At 39.1% G+C, this 22,213-nt stretch overlaps 1 protein-coding gene across 1 annotated transcript in view; it reads right to left on the reverse strand.

Moving 5' to 3' along the window:
• SUCLG2 (succinate-CoA ligase GDP-forming subunit beta) overlaps positions 1-22,213 on the reverse strand; it is a 125,186-nt gene that overhangs the window by 4,471 nt on the left and 98,502 nt on the right. Inside the window, exon 10 of the mRNA XM_057422907.1 lies at positions 3,376-3,496. Coding sequence (XP_057278890.1) covers positions 3,376-3,496 — 121 coding nt within the window. The remainder of the gene's footprint in view (positions 1-3,375; positions 3,497-22,213) is intronic.

The raw sequence follows: 22,213 nt of genomic DNA on the forward strand, positions 1-22,213 counted from the left end.
GCAAAGTTTCACTTGTGTTTAAGAGATTTCAGAATCTAATGACTGTTCAAATCTATTCAGAAGAACACTGAAGGTCACCAATCACATGGCTGAAAAACCATGATAGGAAACTTTAGATTCAGACATTTGAATAAAAGTCGACTTCTTTCTAGCCGTGTTTCAACACATTAAGTAGTTCAAATTCCTCCCAGTTCTTCTCGTCCTACGACCAGAGAAGCAGAGAAGTCATTTACTGAGAGAATGTAAAACTTCCAGCATAGGAAGAGGATATCTAATTCACAATTCTTTTTCATTCTTTCCTCTTTTCATCTAACTCGGAACTGCATAAATGAGAAACAAGGTTTGGCTGCAATTCAGCACCCCTAGTTAGTCTTCACAAAACTTAATTGAGTACATTACATTTTAAAGGGCAAAAAATCCTACCTAAGAGCAGCAGAAGTTACTTTTCTACATCTGTAAAACATAAAACCTGGAATATGTCATTTCTCCATTTGTCCACGAGCCTTTTAAACAATAATCCTGTGCCTCAGCTGCTGAGTTCTTTACTGACAAGGCACATAAATACATGTAATTATAAAGTTACCATTTTCAAAGAGGAGAGTAATCCTTTCTTTATCCACTGGTAAAACAGCTTGTAATTATTATACAACTGAGAACAAAGATTTGTCCACAGAATCCTGCTAAATCAAGACAGATTTGACTGATTAAAACTCTAGTCATCAAGACATTTGTAATACAGTGCATGCGGGCAAAGAGTCTTTAAAGTGCATGTCACAAATCTGTTAGATTTATGGGAATAATCATGAACCTTCTGCTGGAAAAATGTTCAAAATGGAAATCCAAAAAAGTGCCTGTCCCTTTCTCTCCTTTTGAAGTGCAAAATGTTATCAGTGATGTTTTAAAAAAGCCTTGGGTAGCCTTATTACTCTCACAGTATTCATTATTAGTTCAAAATCCTTCTATGTTTCAATAACCTGGTGTGAGTTGAAAGAAGAACAATGAAGATGACTAAGGATCCAGAAGGACTGATTTCTAAGGAATCTAACTATGTGATTAGGGAGGCAGAGAAAGCAGGAGTTACGTTCCCACTGTTTCTAAGTACAACATCTGACAGCTACAAACATTGTCACTTTTGGTTTAGGATGAACTGATGGGTAACGCTAGAAATGAGAGAAGGAATAAAAATCTCTTCAGATACATATTATATAGAGGTGGGAGTCTGCTGTATTAATTCAGGACAAAGTTTCCTGAAGAAAAAGTGGCATTGCCATCTCTGGAGTAAGCAACTAGTCTAGGAGAAGCATTATTACAAACCTAGTAAAGAGTGAGCAGTCATGGGAAGATGGTCAAGAAAAGATGTCTGCATTAAATCTTGTGTTTGACATTCTGAAGACTCAGCTTTGAACTCTGTGGAGGAACCAGCACACAGCTCATAAAGGTCCAGGCACAAGAGGCACAGGCACTGTGCAGTCACCTCTGCAAGCCCCAGGCAGAAGAGCTCCTGCTCCACATCGTCTCACCTTCTCTTCCAGACAAACTCCACGGGGCAGCAGCACTGGGACCTCCTCACTCAGCCTCTGCAATCTCCCATAAGCCACATTAAAAGATAAATAAACATTCACCCTTACTTGTGTACAACCACAGAAGTATCAGAAGAACTGGAGAAAGGTCAAGAAAGCCCAGTGGCAGACCTAGCAGACTGCAGTTCAAAATGAGCAAGGTGATTTTCTTGTTTCTCTTATACCAGTTTCAAATACTGCAATAGAAACAAACTTGTAACTATCTTGTTCATTAGGAAAACTAATGGCTTTTCCAGTATCTCCGCTTAAAAAATAACAGCTACAATAGATGAGAAGTCCTGCAGGTCTGACAGATAAACTTTTTCCCAGCTATGACAGACAGGAAAAGTTTGTTGCTATGACAAAAAGCTACACAACATTGCCTAGAGCTGACAAACAATGAGATTTTATATTATGAAACTTTCCTGCTTCTAACCAACATCCATCAGTCTCCCTGATCCATATTAAGCTGGCTTCTTACTCTGTTAAGGTGTTTAGTGGCGCTGCATCACCCAAAGAAATTTTTCACAATTTGTTTCTAAAATCCATTTTAGAGTAACTGAAATTTCCTGCACTTACCACAGCAGCAGTCTGACCCCGTTAAAGCAAGAAGGCCCTCTGGAAAGTGTCTGAACCCAGCAGGGAAATGCATGGCACAACTTTTACAGACAAAATTGTATGACACAGGCTGTGGTCTCCCCTGACATGAACCATGTATCATGTGTAATATACCAGGAGAAGGAGGCATGGGAAAACCCTGCTTTATGGTGAAAGGAAACAAGTGCTGACCAAAGGGCTTCGTGGGTAACCTGCATCTTCACGAGTCCTGGTGACTTTTGAAAAGGAACAAGTCCGGTGCATTCAGAACTTTTTATCCTCTCCCCTCTACCAGAGTGTTAAAAGTCACCTTTGCTTTGTACCTCAGGTACCTAAACGGATGCATTTCCTCCTTTCATCATCAGTGCTGAGTGACAGGACACTTTACGCTCTTTACACATACCCAAACATGAAAATTGATGGTTTTGAGGAACAAGCCTTAAAAAAGCCCAAAACCAAACAGAAAACCCTCTATTTCGAAACCTGCTTAGCAAAAAAGAAATGTTTTAAGCTTGCCAGAGTTGTGTGCTGATTTCTATCAAAGCAGTTTTTCATTCAGTGGCAGCAGAAGAATCCCCCTTCCTCCCTCAGGGTACTTCTCAGAAATTAGAGACAGAACTCCATACCCACTGCCATTATATTAAAGCCAATAACTGCCAAAGAGCACTCTTCCTTACCTCTCTATTACTTTTTTGTTTCCAGTTTCATAATGCTGGATGTACCAAAAAAGTATTCCTTGCCCATACCAAATCTGTTTTCTAATGGATTTTAGCAGGGTAATTGGGAAGAAGAACATGTTACAGTAATCTCTCTCTCAAAAACACTGTTTCTAACATCTTCCTTTTAATTACTTATTGAAAGAAGTTTAAGAAAACTGTGACGTTGCTGCAGGTTCAGCAGTAACGGAATTGCACTCCAAAAAAATCATTTGAAAAGAAACGGCTTCCAGTAAACAGAAACTTGCAGCAAAATAATTTCCATTTGCATCGCAAATCTTACAAGTAAAACTAAAACTTTCACTGCAAAATTTCATTGCTTCAAGTATCACCAGGGAGCAGGAATACAGAAATATGACCTGAGTTTATTGACTTCAGGTCACGCTATGGATAAAGAATGGGATGTATTCCTATTGTGTGAGACTAATCTGTTTGGAGCTTAGCGATGGAAGAATGCCAAAGTGGATTACTGTGTACCTGAGGGACAAACCATCAGCACTCACCTTCCAGTCTGACCACCAGAGGTACTTTCAGCTCAAGCTCTCGGCAGGCTTTGGTAATGCCGTTGGCTATAATGGCACAGTTCACGATCCCACCAAATATGTTCACAAGTATCGCTTCAACCTGTAAGAAAGACACAAGAGTAGGGATTAGGTGGGGGTTTTGTCTGTTTTGTTTTGGCTTTTCTTTTTAAATAAACACAGGTAACAGACCCAAACCGGGTACCAACTCCCCTCTGTCAGGCACATTCTCATTTATGGAAGATACAAGCTTTACCTCAGTACTCAGAGGACTTGGTCTCAAAGCCTATTGTTTCCATAGTGTGCAGCAGTGATTAATTCCCTTGGTCTAAACTGGCATGGTAATTAATGTCATAGACACATTATTACATAGAAAAGGGGAATTTCTACCAATAAGTAGAAACAAAAAGAGATTAAACAATCTATGTTTTGTATTTTTTTCCATGTCTTGAATAATCATGAAGTTGGAGCTCAGAAAACACAGTGTATGAATGTGCGGGTACACATGGAATGAAATATTCATGTGTGAATAATGAACAAAACAATCTGGATACGCACTATAGCATAAACAGTACAGAGGAAAAGGTAATATACTTGCCCTGACTTGATAAAGAGGACTAAAAATCCCTCCTAATTAACAAGAAAAGGCATGCAAGGAAGAACAGTCATTACAAGAGATTAACTGATAACCTCAAAAAACTGCTATTCATTAGTTTCTCCAAACTGAAATTCCTGCACCCAATTCACTATTAAATTATCCTTTACAATGTACGAGACATTAATACCTACAAAATATTGACATGGTTTCTTTCCACTTGGTAAGGTAGTATACTATTGAACCCAAGTTCATAGACCAGGCTTCCCACCACAGCTTATTAAGTCGAGGGGACACCCTACAGGTGAAGCTATGCTGTATCTCATCCACGGTGGGTCTAATCCACAACATTTGGGGTACTCTACAATAAGCTTCACTGGGTGTCACAAACAAGCTTTGCCAGAATGCTGTTGATGCAAAAGACAAGATAAAGAAGGGATTAGGTCTGAAGGAACGAAATATCACTGGCTTTTACTTGTGCATGATGTCAACCACAATTATGCTTAACTCATTGCACAAGATGAACAGATTCACTTTGCCCACCCTCCAGGTAGCCAGGCTCATACCAGCACCATGAAAATTCCCCGCAGTCATGCACGTTTATAGCTCTGCACAATCAGGTTTAATATTTCTCCACAGACAAAATGTGACAATTAACTCCTGTGATGTGCAGTCACACACACAGATTGAAAGCTCACCACTGTCAGTAATACTGCCATCCACAATGCAGCAATAAAAAAGTGGGAAATCTCAACAAATACTTTACTTACCATAAGAAATCATTTCACTCTTAAGCAGCACCCCAGACTGCAAAAAACATCACTTACTAGACCTATGGCAGTGTTGTGTACTATAGAACTTCAATGCTGGAACAGTCACAAAATGAAGATGGCAATGGGACCACCTCACTGGTATCTCTTTCATCACTTGCTGCTCCCTCCAGCTCCAAGATGTTTCATGATGCCACCCAAAGTGGTCATGACAGTTCCCATCTGACCATATGGGACATAGCCACATTTTCTCCACCCAAGCCCACTAGACACTAACTCTTTCATCTAGTTTTGCATAGATGATATGGTAGAATGCTGCCTGTCTGCTATGTGTCTCCTTACTATTTGCACTGGAGCCATCCAATTAAGGTACCAGAAGGAAATTAACAATGCAGTCAAATCAGAACACACAATTTAATTGATTTTATAACTCTTATAAAATAGGAGGCCAACACTTTAATGTCATGTTAAATGCATGCATTTACCAGTTTAGGTGTTTCTGGGTATTAAGTTGGTGATGCCATTGACATTATTTATTGCACCTCTGCGTTGTTACAAAATCCTTAACTCTGTAGAAGCTACCAATAGTGAAACCTTCTCCTTCTCTGCCTTGCTCCTACTGCTTGTGCACATGCAAACATTGTTAGGAGGTGAAAACACATAAAGAAAAAATCTAGCCCTTCAAACTCTTACCACATTAACCCTTATGGGTAGAGAGAGATCTATGCAAAACACTTTTGATGTTAAAATATACTAGTGGCGGATTCTAACAGTTGGACAAGCCACAGACACCATTCTGCCCTTTCTAATACGTACTCCTAATTCAGGGACATTGCACCAGGCATGTGACAGATCAACTTAACCGAGTGTGTTTACATTATTAGAGATAAGGAGGAGGATTTTATGCCCAGTACAGATATTCTAATTCCTAATGCAGACATTCTCATTTAAGGATCTGCTTTTCAGCTTCCAAGCTGAATTCTAATCAGGTCTTCTAATCCATTGGCAGCAAAAGGGGGGGAAATAAAGTTGAAGGAAATTAGATGCAGCTTGGATAATTGATGTTTGTATGCTTGGCTTTAATAAAAATACACTGTTAAATTAGAGAGGAGTCTAAAAGGATTCAATCAATAAGAAACTGATTCAGGAAGAGAATTCAATCTTGGGTTTTACTGTAATCTTCCAAATAAGCCAAAAGATCAGTTCATATGATGCTGACTGTAACTCCACTGAAATGGGTGAACATTGTTTATGTATGCTTCTGTAGCCTGACTAGAACTTGCATTTCCAGCTGAAAGAACTTTAATATTCAGACCCCGTAGTTAGATGAAAAGGTTTTCAGTATTTCATGTGCACAGAGGATGCACCGTCTCTGTATTATTTAAGTCTGTAAGAGAAATAAACCTTCCATTGCATACCAGAACCATGATCAGTATCTAATGTACACAGACTATTAGACATATGAAGGAGAGGGCAAACTGTCTACACACAAGACAGGTTATTTGATAGCATTATTATTCTGATAACCATTTTTACCCAATAGCATGCCTTACAAAACACTATTAAAGAAACTAAAGATAGCACTATATCCACAGGTTAGGTTCCTTCCACCCAGAAAACAACTGACAGATGTGAAATTACCATCAAATGGACTTGCAACTGATTATGGACTCCTCTGGAAGAATAAGGAAGCCACAATAGAATGAAGGCATCATCATCAATAGTAGTAACAACATGCAGTCTGCCAGGATTAAGCACCAATGCTGGGAACAAAAGTGACAGTAACTAAGGCAAATGCTACACTGTCTTCATGCTGGGTATAGGACTGAATCTTTATAAATACTGCAAGACCCATCAATCCTACAGCTCCTAAATACTATATGAACATATATGCAGCCTCTTCTCTCTTTATATACGAAATTAGATATATTTATGTATGCTCTGTCTATATGAAAACTAACAGCTTTAATTAATAGTGTCTTCTTGTTCAAGGGATTCTTGACAAAGCCTTCAATTCTGCTTTGACTGTCTGGCACAAAACCCCCACCCCAGATGAATGTAATTGCATACTACCTGAAGCAGTGGTAGGACATTACTGATTGAACTGCACTGAATCACTGACATAATCCAAAAGGTTGCCATATTCCATGTAACTAAGGGCATTTTACACACAGGAGAAGCAGCTTTAGCATACAGCATACCTGCCCGCACTCCAGAAAACAGATACAGTGTGTGCATTTACTGTATTTTCTTCTTTTATTCTCTCTCTATAAAATTTTTAGCCTTAACAAAATGTATACTGGCATTTGATTATCATACACATAAGGATTAATACGAGCAGCACCTATAAAGCATTCTACCTCCCTTACAGCCCATTTATAAATCTATATACAGGACCTCTCACTGTCTGCAGCAACTACATTCCAGTCTGCTGACCCTCAGAGCCCACACTAACACCACAAATTCTATACACAAAAAGAGGGAGAATGAAAACTTGACACTTGAAAATTGTTATTTCTCTTTCATTTACCACAGTATCACAGTATGCTAGAGATTGGAAGGGACCTCGAAAGATCATCTAAAGATGATTTACCACTGAACAATTAAAACAGCCTTAGGATGATAATGCACCATAGCGCTGAACAACGGCAGATACTTTATAAAGGTGAAGCTCTGAATCTCACAAATCCAAACACGAATGCAAATGAACTGAGGGTGAGGTTTCATAATTGTTTGAAGATGACCAAGTAGAGGTAACCACCAAAACTGCTCTCCTGCTTTCTCCCTCCCTCCCCTGCACACAACCACGACTGAATGAATCTCTTCCGTGCTCGAATAAGCCCCTGATCCATGCAGATGCCAGAGCAGCTCCTGGATCCAACTGACCCTACAGACACACAAACACTGCCCATGAAGTGAGGAAGAACCCCTAATGTGCTGTTAGGACCCTTAATATGGAATGTATCAGCCAACTGGGAAGCCATTTTTTTGGCTATTATCTTTCAGGATCAGAATGAGTATTAGGTATGTACAAAAATGTGAAGCTGACAGTGCAAGTAGAGAACTGTCCAATAAAAACCCAAACTTAAACCACCATGATTGTACAGCACAAATCTCTCCTGAATACTACTGAAAATGTATGGAACATAGGTTTCTAAAATACTTGTTTTAGCAAAGTATTTCAGGATGGCTGGCACAGCGACAGCTCAAACCCACAATTATTCCAACATTCAGACCCCTTTAATCAAAAGTTCCTGCTGGGGTATTTTTAATGAGACACTCTTTTGAATAAAACCCACGTTATCTGATGACAGCAGCAAGGACTTGCAACAGTTTTCCAACTATGAGCAATGATGGATGCACACCTCGTGATTTGGATGCATCTTCTCCCTGACATGCACACACAGACACATGAACATTCTCACAGTGAGCTATAAATATTACTACAAAACCCACCAATATTACCTCTGTCCTTGCTGTAAAATTTTTCTGAAGCTCAATCCATCTATTTTAGTTAAAAACAAGCTATTTGGAAACTGTCAGTAAAACTACATCTGCAGCAAATTAAAAGCTACTCTAGCAAAGAACTTGCTTACAGATTGCTTTGACCGGAATTAGAATATAAAACCTCTACAGCTCAAGCTAACTGAATTAATTTACTAACCAAACCTAGCTCTTTCATCAGCCAAAAGCATACCCAGTCAGTATAAAGTAGACAAATGAGTCAAGTTTTCTTCTCCAAGATGCCACAGGTCACATCTATGTGGAAGACAATGGTTTTGCATGGTACAGTTGGCAAATATGCTCCTGCCAGAAGGCTTCTAGCATTTTTGTGGCTATAACGTGTGGTGTCTCCCAGTCCTTCTGGTCAGCGTTAGTGTCTTTTACTGAACTAAATTATTAAGTTGGTGGAAAATAACTAAGAAAAGCAAGCCAGCAGCATGTTGCCAGGCATTTGCTGCTTCTCTCCTTCCTTCAACACAATAAACACCAGTGGAAGGATGGCATCTCAAATTGCTCAAACAAAAAAAATGTGGGGAAACTCCCATTGCAGGATGCTGGGAGCATCTGAAGATGCAGATGTATTCCCAGCTCATGGAGGGAAAATAAAGGGGCTGTAACTTACATCTGGATCCAGACACAGAGCACTACAATTACACAAGCAACAAGCTTTGTCACTAAGACTTTTGTATTCCCATTCTGCTTTTCAGAGATGTGCAGCTCCTCAAGTCCCAGTTTAGAAGAAGGGTATCCACCACTTCTAAAAATCAGACATCTAGGACGCAGTTTTGCCTCGCAAACATCCATTGGCCTTCGCAGCACTGACATGGAAGAGCTTCTTTCTCACAGGGCTGGAAGACTGTGGGAACCTTTACCAACAGCAAAGCATCAAGAACTGCTGCAGTTTAGAGATATGCAAAGCAAGATAAGCTTACATGCACGTGACTTTGCCAGGATCAGAGAATCCCAGGAACATGATTTAATTAGCTACAGGTAAGCAAGGAACTTCCGTTTAATTTCGTAGAGGCTACACCTTGGTTTATGAAGAAAGAAATCCTCAGCATGACATGGAGAAAGTGAGACTCCTTGTTAGCTGCTTTGGAGATACAGATGCTGAGGACATTCTGCAAACCCTGTGGAGATGGTTTAGTTTACCTGGATTACAAATCACAAGTTCTTGTGTCTCAGACAATGATCTATTCCCTATCCCACAATGGGTAGAGAACAATAGTGAGAAAAATACCAAGCCACTGCGTAAAATGGGATGCATAGTTCTTCACTTTGAATCTAATAACGTGTGTTTAATCCTTCCTACTATTCCATTGGTTTTTATTATTCACTCATTCGCAGCTCACAAAATTCGTTTCAATGTGTTATCTCCAACTCTCAGTGCAATGTAATAAAATGCAATAAAACACAGATGCCATACACTTGCATCTTCACTCCGTATCTTTCTGCTTCAACTGATAAGTCAGATACAAACACTTTTTTAATGTCTCTACATTATTATGACTTGGATCACAGGTCAAATGTAACTTTTTCTTATCCAGTTTGAAATATTACTGTCCCTTCTACATCAGACAACATTTATGGTTCATTTGAAAATAAAGATTAAGCCTACTGTATCGGAGCAGTATGATTTACGAAACAATTGCTTAAATTTTCCACTAGAGGGCAGTGCAATTCAATGTGGAAAAGGGATATGAAAATCCCTTTGGAAAGAGGAGCACGGTTATTTTTCCTACTTAAAGCCAAACTATCTCATTTTACTTTATAAAAATGATGCAAAATATTATTTTGCCTCTTTGCAATGGGATTTTGAAAGTCTGAAGGTGATAAATTTAAGCAGGTTGAATCAACAAAAAGCAAGGCAAGAAAGCCTGCAGTGAGGTGAAGAAATACTGATACAATGCCATTTTGAATGGTTTATACTATCCTAAAATAGGTCATGGTTTAAAATTCACCCTCCTGCCATAGCAGGAAAGGAGCTGTAACGGATCTCCAAAACAAAATTCAGGGTTTTTTTAATGTTTGGAGGGAACTGACAGGTAGGAAAGGCAGATTAAGGATCTTCTTCCGTGCTCCTTTTTAGCCTGTGTTCAAGAGGTTCCTGAGGAATGCAAGTCTCAGAGATCAAACACCCTGCTTCTTCTGTATCACTTGTTGTAGGTTAAGCCCTTATCCAGAATGGCTGGTGAGGTGGTGGTATCTGGCCTGCAGACCAGCCCAGCACTGGAGGAAGGCCTTTCAGAGATGCACACCTCCTTTGGTGCCACACTAAGAGCACCAGGTACCACAGCTTTGCAAAATCAAGCTTTGTGGCTCTGACTTCTGATGTGCTAAACCAGCCCACAGTCGTCAGTCCTTCCTGCTCACAGCAAATAAAGGATCTAGAACAGGATACAGCTTTATTGGCTTTTGCTTTTACTGGTTTGAAAAGGATTCAGTGACAATCCTCTGCTAACTGACCAGATTTAGGTTGTGGGCTTGGACTGAATGAGAAAAACATGCAGGTAAGCAGGTTTCTGTAGTAGGGAGAGCTCTGGTGCCCTCTGATACCAAAGACAGCTCCAGAATGGACCACCAGGAACATCTCCATCTGAGGACTTAAGTCTTACTCCTCTACAGTGCTGACATAAGAAAAGAATTAAGGGATCAGAGCTCATTAAACAACCGCTATGAAATGAAATGAGAACTGGCAGATAGTGCACCGCAGTATGGCACTGGAAACAGTCCCCGGAGACCTTCCTCTGCTCAGCTGCAAGAAGCCTGTGTTTTGGAAACAGAAATATTCCAATTCCAGGCACACAGCCTCCTTTAAGTTCCAGAATATGATGGCAGGCAGCAACGTGACCTCAGGAGCCTTCATTTCAATATTACTTCTCTGTGAGACAAGTCTCACACTGAGCTGGTTTGGGAACAACACGCACTCTGCACACACTCAGCCCTGGCACAAACACATTCATCATGTTAACGCCATCATTCCCATGTGAATTCCCATGAAGACAAAAACAAAAGGCAAAAAAACAGGGGGTGAGGGGTATGTCAATCATCATGACTTTGCATTTCTGCTCAGGAGAACAAGAGAAAAATAATGCCTAATCTTTAAAACAGACTTTGATCTTCTCCCCATGTTGAGAGCTGGAAACTCACTTAACATGAAGATTTCATCTTCTGTTTATAGAGAGCACAGGAATGGAGGAGCTGGAATTTTCAGAGACTCCCCATGTTGAAAGATTCACGCTGTAAGACTTCGCAGCACCACGGTTATCTGTCATTTCTTTTTCCTATCACCATGTGTTCAGCTCTACACCTTGTTTTGGGTAAGGGACAGACCCAACTACTACTTTTCCAGTCATCATGGCAAGGGATTTATTTTCTGTAACCAACAGACATCAAAACCTTTCTTTATTTCCTCTTTAGAAATAGCCTTAGAAATATAAATACTGTATTTAACCGGAGTATCAAAATACTAAGTGATTGTACTCATCACAAGGGATAAAGCAGATGAAAACCACTTATTCTTACGCTCTTCCTATGGGATCTTCCTATTTTGTCACCTGAGAAACATCTCTGACATGTATTCCCCATGCAGAAGAGAATGAAATGCTACAGAAGCTCCTATCTAGGTCATTCTGCTTTTCTTACAGAGACAATGGAAACTTTTAAAAAGGAATTCTTAAGCTTAATTAAAGTATAAAACTGCATTGTCATGGGTACTGAACTACACATGCACGTCTGAAATCTCCAAATAATTAAACCTTGTTCTTTTATGGTAACATTGTAGTCATCAAAAATGTGAACTGCTGTGCTCATTAGGTTCTGAATTACTGCCACATAAAAATCAGCTCACTATTAACATGTAAGCAAATCAAAACAGAAACAGTAAAACTGAGAAAGGTACAAAGAAGAGTGACACAGATACTGAACAAGCTTTGTATACAGGAAGATTAAATAAACTAGGACTTTCTATCTTAGAAGAGGAAAGCTGGAGGAGGATATATAGCAAAGACTGCAAGAAGCAAGAGAAAAAAAGGAAGAGGGTGCAACCATTTTATACCTGCCTTTGGGTAATTTTATTTCTTAGTTCTTACAATGACAGAGACGATGAAAATACAAAAGGGGTCCTTTTACTGCTGTTTTTAAATACAGCATATACTTATTGCATGCAACTCATTGCCAAAGGTATTGTTTGTGTCAAAAGCTTACATGACTTAAGAATACACAGTAACAAATTCGTGAAAGGAAAGCCTCTCAAGGCTTTTAAATACAAGGATATCAAAGATTACTAGAAAGCAGAGGGGTACATCAGGGAAGTATCCTCACACAGTTGTCCTCTTCTTGTGTTCTTCTCTAGGAACCTGCTTTTGGCTACTACCGGAGAAAGAAGATCATATCCAGATAGATCCAAATCTTACTGAATGCAGTTACAGTCTTCTATTAAAACAAAACGTATACCTAATTTCTTTATTACATCTGTGCACACTCCTCCTCCCGTCCAAATTAAATCACAAAATAGTTTATGCTGGAGTCATATATTCTTCTGTCAGTTTCAATGATTACAATACTGTCTAATCTCAGCAGTTACCACTTAATATCATCAAGTATGTGGCACCAGGCAAGTGATCAGAATGGAAGATTGATTACTTCTCTTTTCATTCTAGTGCAATTAATTCCTTGCCCTTTCCTATCCTTTCAAGGATAGGAGCCCAATCAGAAGATGGGAACTGAAACTCATACCTATGACTTTGTCCGCAACAGGTAACAACTTTAAGAACAGTTTATCTATACTTTCTTCCTCTTGCTTCATCAAGCCTACTCATTAAGCAACCAGTGTTGAACCAGAGGGATGTACCAAGTCCTAGATGGAAAACTGCATTAGCACAAATTAGGACATTTTCCTCCTACCTTGCTAAATTCAGGCTGTAATGCTCCTGAGCAGCAGAAGGAGATGTGGGGCAGATTACTACCCATCAGCTCAGACTCCTTCCCAGTCTGCACCAGCAACAGGTGACCATCAGGACTTGCCTAAACACTAATGAGAACTTTTGTTCCAGACACGTCTCTTCCGAAGACTGGACACTCTGGCATTATATATTAAAGACATTCAGCTCAGAACAGGACTGTTGAAAGATGGATAATGATGGATAATGATCTTTATCTGCTGCAAGGTTTATATAAAGTAATTTAAACTAAGAAAGAGTGACAGTTTAAAAATTAATGTCTAGTAATAACATCCCCGCAAACAGGATGCTAAGCTAAGAACTGTATTATTGAAAACAGAATGACTCAGGAGCTGACAAGGTGCTTCTACACACTTTTTGGATTATCTTGCTACGTCCAAAGTCCTAAAATGCAACTTAACATCTTTTCATTATAACAAGGAGGAAAAAGATTGGCCTCTCTGCAAGTACAAATCAGTAATATCACTTTACTCCTCCTAATAATTTAACCTGCCGCCTCCACTTGCAGTAAATTTTTTCCACCCATTTTCTGCATTAAAAAAAGGGAATCACCTTCAGAGAAATAATTACTCAATAATGATCCCCCAGCCACTTTTCACAAATTCATCAAAGCACCTAGTAATAAAACCAGAGCTGAATGTTTTAACCACAACCCCAAAATGATACAATCAGCAAATGTAAACTGTGAAAGAAGTTACAGAGCTGCATTAAGAAACAGATGGAGTGAACATAAAGCAATCGCAGATAAGGTAGCATAAAGGAACTTTAGATTAATTAAGGTTGAGATGCTCAAGGCTGCCATCAGGAGTCATACACATTAAAATTAACAGGAGACATGTAAATCACAGCCGGCTTCTTATATCTCAACCCAATTCTGTACAGAACAACACATGGAATTGCAGGTGTCTCTGTTATTCTGTTATATTCCCTTGCTTCACAAATGATTCTGCAGTATGGTCAAGGAAAATACGTATCTCAAAAAATGGCTCTCCTGGATACCTGTTAGCTCCAACAAGAGTTAGAAAAAATCTTATGAGGATCTGAAACTCCCACACTGAATAGCAAAAAATGTCAGAATGAGACTCAAATGTATGCAGCCATAACACTTGAAATTAAGCATGATGAAAACAAATCGCCAGCAAATACTCAGTTATAAAACCAACCATCAATCACAGCCAAAAGCTGTCACTTCAGTAGCAGATTTTCTCTAAATTCAGATTTTCTGCTGTGATCAATAGTGTATTATATTGGCAACTTAACAGTAGTTCCTTGGTGTAGGAATCCAAAGACACAAATAAAGAGCCAACTCCCAGCCAAAAACTATTTCAGAACTTTACTACAGTGCAAAACTCAATTGCAATATTTAATGCTAAGCAAACAGATATATCCAGCAGCATCTAATATCTTTTGATCTCAAAAATCAGATAAGCAAGTATAGCTGAAGCAGATGATGCATTCTGCAATTTGCTAGTGTAGAAGTGAAGCTACAAGTTCACATCTTCTTGTGGCTTCTTTTTTTTTTTCACTGCTGGATGATCCACAGAAAGGAACAATCCCTGTTGTCAGAATTTATTTCATCACCTGAGAAACACATCTTGTTCTCTGATAGAATACTGAGACCCAACCATGATCTGGGCTAAGCTGCAAAAGTAAAAGCGAGCTTGAAGTCTGTATTTCAAAAGAAAACAATACAAATGGTTATAAGCAAGGAAATTAATGCAGGCAGAAACAGTTTAATGCATGTATTGCATTTGGTTTTTGTTAATTACTTTTTAAGTACTTATGCACAGTAGTAGCTAAAGAGAATTTGAAACAGAGATCACATAAAAGCATTTCCAAGTGAGTGTTTCACGCTGAGCTACAGTCTGCCACAGCAGTGTTGATCAGTCAGGAAAGCCTTGCTTTTACTTTCAAGGCCTTCAATGGCCCACCAGAATCTCAGTCAAAGAACAGTTTGGGTTGGAAGGGACGTTAAAGCTCCTCCAGTTCCAACTCCCTGCCTTGGGCAGGGACACCTTCCCCTAGAGCAGGTTGCTCCAAGCCCCGTTCAACCTGGCCTTGAACACTGCCAGGGATGGGGCAGCCACAGCTTCTCTGGGCACCCTATGCCAGCGCCTCAGCACCCTCACAGGGAAGAATTTCCTATTATCTAATCTAAATCTACTCTCTGTTTAAAGACATTCCCTCTTGTCCTATCACTACAGGCTCTTGTAAAAAAAACCCTTGAGCTTTCTTGTAGTGTCCTTCAGTACAGGGAGGCTGCTCTAAAGTCTCCCTGAAGACTTCTCCAGGCTGAACAATCTCAGCTCTCTCAGCCTGTCTACACAGGAGAGATGCTTCGGCCCTCTGATCACTTTTGTGGCTTCCCTTGGACTCACTCCACTAGATCCATGTCATTCCTACCTGCTCGTTTCAAGCATCAAGGTAGGTTCCCGTCTAGATCCTGTTCTGCCAGTTGATGGCAGCCACAAGCTAAACCTGTACAGTCATCTTAATGTATTTTGTCATGTCCGAAAGAAGCTTTCCATGAAGATTCCCCTGTGACACTCTTTTAGTTGTGACATCTACAACCTCCCAAAAAACCTCGCAGGCTGACAAAGACAAGACTCTTGGCAATCTGAAACCACTGCGATTACAGCTCACGTTCTTCATTTTCCATCTTGGACCCTCCTGGAAGCTGAGGTCACAGGTTCCTGTAATAGTTTTAATCCAATTAAAGCACGAGTGGAAGCAGAGAGGAGCAACACCCTGCGTTTTCACCTACTGTGACTTAGCTGTAATTCAAAGTCATATCCTAGGACTGTCAGGTCTCTGAGTTAGAGACCTGGGTTTTATGCTGTGCTGATACACCGTCTGAACAGTGAGTTCTGGCCCATCAAGAGCCAGTACAAAAGGAGTAACCACAACAGCAATGACACTGTTCTGTAACTGCAATTAACCTATTCCAGCAGCTGCAAAATAACAGTGTTTCCACTGTGAACTAATATACTGGCCCTGAAAGCAAATCCACATGCACTCCAAGCTATTGCCTTTTAATTGACTGTAGTTGCCCTTTTAGTGCTACCATTCACCTCCATATGAAAGCACTTCAAACACATGCAGGCACTTGCAACCACCCCGCAGAGATGCATGGCTATATTCTCACCAGTGCTGGCTTGTAATAGAGACAGATGACAGCTCTGGGAAGCAAGTAGATGACACATGAAAGTATGCTCACAAGACCTTATCCACATCCTTTGCGAGGGATGGGAAGTCAGGGGTTCTCAGTGGTGTTTGCAAAACAGACGATGGACAAACTGAACGCCTTCGGAACAAGCCCCTGTTCCAAAAGGCCCATCTTATTTAGATGGAAAACATCATAAATATTCACATTTCTGTGAGACATCAGTCCAAAGTCATCTACCACATTTGGTCTTTGGGGCACCACCACATAGCTGAAGATCTTTAATGAAGAATGGTTTCTTGGATTTATTATTTGATTTGATAAAGCCATCTACCAATTATGTGTGGCCACAAGCTAAAGAAAATCAAGCTGAGTCCTCTTCAAAAGCCAAGATACCCTGCAGCACTCTCAACAGCTCTCACCTTGGTGACACCTTTGAGTGTTTACAAAGAGCGAATGAAATGACTCTGGTTTACTTCTCCCTAATTAAAACGTTTTAAAAGAATTTAATTACAATTTGCCAAACTACACAAATGTAAAGATCTTTCCCACAGAGAATTAGTGATGAATTGAATGATTTTTCTTTTTTAATCAAACTGTTGGCAAGCAGTGTGGGCTTCCTGTTTGTAAACAACCATACAAATGCTAAACATATTTATTCACAACTTGACATGAAATACAAGCTCTGTAATTAATCATTTCCCTATCTAATTCAGGCTAAATAAAACCCCCAAATTTGTACCCCTCTTTTATTATGAAACAGTCAGTTACACAGAAATGAATAATTATCTGAATTATCAACTATCTACAGATGCGTGGCTCTTTTCAGCCCAGACAATGGCATACCCCTGCTGCACGCTGGTAGTCTTGCACACATTCACTTCTTCTTTGTTTTAAGTGAGAAAATCTCCTTACATATTAAAAAAGCTCAATCATGAGCTATTAGAACTACTGTTTCAGGTTATCTATTAATTGCAGGCTTCCCTGTCTATATTCAGTGAGAAGATGCCAGCCCTCTTATTAATGGGAAAATGCTTTCATGAGTGTGTGAAATGTTAAAGGCCAGGGGTTAAGACTAACTCTGTAAAAATAAGGTAACTCTTACGCTGTGAAAAGCTGTCATTGGAATTAACTGCTTCAAATCCTGTCCTATTTTGAAAACATAAAGCCTGAGTTTCAGATACATAACAAAATACTCATTAGAGTTTATTTAGTTCCAAAGGCTTAAATAATTTGCAAGAATAGCTTCCTTTTCATATCAACAGATGTTTAAATGTGAAAGACCGTGTGATTACATTTCCTGTAAAACCTTATTTTCATCTGAAATGCAACAATTAGGAGTCAATAGGAAGACAGAGAAAACTATGCTGCTTATGGTAAAAGATTAAATTCTTTGCAGGAATGTTGTATTAATCCAAAATAGACCAGAAATGTAATCTGCTGCTTGAATATGACTTTGCTATAATGGCAGCATTTGTATGCCTTTTTCTCCACTTAAATGGGAAAAGTATATTTACAAGATCTTTACAAGCTCATTACATTCAAATAGAACAAAATTAATATGCAGGCATATTGCCCAAGTGACATCTCTGACAGACAAAAAGACTTCTGCTGGTAAAATAACCAAAAAAACCTACAACACATACAATTAAGGCCATAAAAGATGTGCCAAGGCCTAGATAGCATGATAGCTATCAAGGATAGCATGATACCACTTCTTTTTAAGTGTTCTTTTTCATTATAGTGAACTAACAAAACACCACATTGCTTACAGACATAAGACTGCTCCAGAAGTCTAATACAGGAACTTAAAAATCAACAACTTTGTACAGATACCTTGAACTCACATGCAGTATTGCAAACTAAGTTTCCTTGGTGCGATGCAAAGAGGAGTGGGAAAGGAGGGGAAACAAATTAACTTTATAATCCATGAAGTCAACTGAGTGATTCTTGAGCAACAACAGATAATAAAACGGTCCTTATCAAAGTTTCACTTCGTTGTTTGTTTTCAGTGTCTGCAGCTGACAGATATACTCATTTACACTCCTTTGCCAGCTGCAGTCTGGCAAACTATTTTGAATTAGTCCCTCCACTTGAGCCTATGAATTTAATTCCTTCCACAAATGGCTGGGCAATGTTTCAAAACTCTGCTTCAAGACATGCAAAAAGTCCCATTTCATACCTAACAGAAAAACAACAGGTTGTTCCCTGGTACTTGCTGGAATGCTGATACTCCGCAGAATTAAACACAACCTGGATGAACAATTTAAGACGTATCAGAAGTATCTAGAAAATATCTGCCCTACAAACCTCTGAACAGTTCTAATTTTGATCCAAATGAGAAGTATACTTACATCTCTGTGGACTTTTATTAGTGCCCCCCCCCCCCCCCGATTTCTTTGGTTTTAAATCTGTTCCCCTGACTATAATTCCTTCTCACCGTAAATGCCCGAAACAAAGTAAAAATTGCTGTCCGTATCAATGAAGAAAAATACTCTCCTTTTTAGAGTTACAAACGCTCTTGTTTGTTCCAAAACCAAAAGCAAAACACTACTGAAGCTGCATAAAGAACACACACTTAAAAAAACTACCCAACAAATTATAGCCATGGTAAATGGTACAGTGATTATCACTCCATTTGGGATTACTCTGATGATACTGAATTAAACAGATTGCTCACAAAACCCTCTATGAGCACATGATCAATGCAATGATTACCAATCACAACTCTGGGCAACACATTCCTGCAGATAAAATTGACGCAAATCAGAAGGAAAAGTGTGGTAGGTCCTTGTTAAAACAACCAGTACATTTCTCTCATAAATACTCGAATACTTTACAGTCTCTGTTTCTTGACTTTTTAACTAGCTGGCTGCAAATCCCAAATATTTGGTTAACAATATATCAAGAGGCTTCGGAATAGAGAATTAAAGAATGAACCCTATCAGCAAGTTATGGCTACTCATGCATTATAATTAAAATACACAAGCATTCGTAATGGTTCCTTTGCAAAAGATTATCAGAGTGGTAACTTGATGTGGAAGAAAAAGCATTGTCATGGATTAAGAACAACACAGGTCGGATTCAGAAAGCAAAACGCAGAATGAAAGCATCAGTGTTTACTCTGGCAGGTATCTAGCAGTAAATGTCTCAAGGTTTCACTTAGAACACATACAAGTTCTTTAGGAAGGTGAGGAGTCATACAGCCAGTGGTCCTAAAATAGCAAATTAACTGACTACAGTAGACAAAAATCAGAAGGAACAGTAATACAGCAATACTGGAATGATCCAATTTACCAGCTTCTGCACTCTTTCATTTGTGAATGTGTTCCCCTGCTTGAGTAGAGCAGAAAGATTATTGTGCAAGGTAATGGTTTATTAATCCTGTCAGAAAACCAACACCTGCTCAAGGTTCAAATAATCAAGTTTGGGTAACAAAGCACCTAAACACATGTGCAAAATTCTTCACTTTTCAGGATGTTTTCAAATATCCAGTGAAGCAGAGATTAGGAAAAGCCTCATGCAGAACTGTTTTGCAATGGATTCAAACGTAAACAGGGCTGGCACTTCCCAAAGCAATCAGCATAGCTACACTCGTATTTCGTTAATGTATTTGCTTGTTCAGAAAGAACAAGTCTTTTATAGTCACCACTACCAGAAGTACACAGAATATATAAAACGTACACAGAATATATAAAACAATTTAAAGTAAGTCATTGCTATTGAAAGTATCTTCTCAAATCAGCCTTTACAAATAACCACTCCAAGCACATGGATTTTGTCACTGAAAAGCAACGTATCAGTAAATTTAAAAAAAAAAAAAAATGCATTTCAGGAATGATATTTTTCTCATTTTTGGTTTGTAATTGCCTCTTATATAACCCCTCTGTAATTAGCTATCTGTTAAAGGTTACTGTCTCAGATATAGTAACTAGCAGAGATGATAATTCTGATCCAAGCTGGTAATGCCTCTGCTTGTGTCCTGTGTTTATTGATTCAGTATTCTTTTCCTTGAAGGACTGCCTACTTGGGATACAGAAAGCTCACTGCATTGGTGTTTCAAAGGAGGCTTATTCACCAGCATCCTTTAACACAAATTGCCAAGGCAAGACCAAGGACATGACATACCACTGTCACCAGGATGTTTGTATTCTTAGTCTAAACAGTTATACCTCAAACGGGCAGATGTTCTTTGCACTTATTCCATGCTATCACTTCCAACCCAAACCATTCTGCGATTCTGTGATCATCTGAGTTATTTTCTGGCCTGGACTTCAAGTTCCCATAAAATTTCCCTTCCTGCAGAACAACTATGTTCCAGTTAATCACCATCACATAAGCCTGCCTCTATTATTACCTGCTAGGCTTTGATTACTAGGACCTCAGCAAATCCAATATCACTGATTTCCTCTTACGGCTGCAGCTGTGATGATGACTCCTAGAAAACACTGGAACTGGCAGAAAATACTGAAGTAGTTCTACACAGAGCTTGCTGCTTTCCTTCAGGTGTAAAATTCATGCATGTTACAAAGCTATCTTCCAAATAAGTTTTCACTTACTGGGCTTTGAAATCAAACCCCAGCAAGCTCCTGCAAGTTCCATCTGTCCTAACTCTTGGAATTGCAACCTTCCTTTATGACCAACATTTATCATTTGATGAATGAATTCCACAAACCCATCTAATGGCAGAGCTGTGAATGTTCCCAGGTAATAACAGTTCATGTGAAGGTGGCACCAAAATGATTTCAAACATTTTGCAGCAAAACAACTAAGAACCTTATTGTCAACTCATAGAACCAGACAACTGCCTTTGTCAGGATCTGTAGTTTGCTACAACCACTGGTTGTAGGATAGGAAGGATAAACACTTTAAAGACACAGAATTCTGCAAAAATTAATCTGATTTAAAAACTAATTTTATATATGTAAAGCTTATTATATATCGCTGAATGTGAATGCCACCAGGATGTTTGGATTCTCCGTTCACTCACTGGTTATTTTCAGGCCTTCACTTGTATAGCGTGCACTTACAGGCATTCTTCTAAAAGCATGTTGATCCACCCATATGTCAAAAAATATGCAGTAACACAGCTGAATACTGCACACAACTGCAAATGTTAAGACTCACATACAAAACCTCAAAGAAACAAGAATCACCTTATTGATTTGTGGATAGATCCTTTGGTTTTCTAACTGTGAAAAAGCTACAGGTAGCGGTTTCTTTCGGTATAACATGATGCTGAAGTTGTCGCCTGTTTCTGATTAATTTTTCATTCCTACATGAAAAAAGTCTTTTCTGGGAGCACTCAGTGGCAGTACAAATCTGTTTCAAAATCTGTTTCATTCACTTTTCAACACCAGACACGTATTTATTCTTAAGTTTTCAATTTCATTGCATGGCTTGCTATGCAACTTGCACACATCAACCATAGCAGCAGACAGCTATTCACCAAAAACTTGTAATTTGACATATACCTTGTCTTGCCTTAGGCTTCAGTTGATTAATTCATCTTTCACTTGTGCTAAAGTCTTCCATTTAAAATGTTTTAGTAGGAAGAAGCAGATTTTACAAACTGAACCAGAAAGAGGACTTTCGGCACTTTCAAACTTGGTATTCTGCACAGCTGTTAAGGAAGTCTTTAACTTAATTTTGCTGCTGCTATTCACATGAAGTTTCTGTTTTTCAGACATTCCTTCCTGTACGAAATACAAGGACTAAAAAGCAAGGTTGTCTCAGTCATTTCTCCTCTTAAGAGTTCAGCTGAATTCTCTTATTCTCAGACTTTTGGGAAGAAAATAGAATCAGAGAAAGTGTTACTCAGGATCTC

The sequence above is a fragment of the Pezoporus wallicus genome, unplaced genomic scaffold (genome assembly GCF_028554395.1).
Source record: "Pezoporus wallicus isolate ANWC-B61680 ecotype Strahan unplaced genomic scaffold, APGP_CSIRO_Pwel_v1 contig_7073, whole genome shotgun sequence".
NCBI lineage: Eukaryota > Metazoa > Chordata > Aves > Psittaciformes > Psittacidae > Pezoporus > Pezoporus wallicus.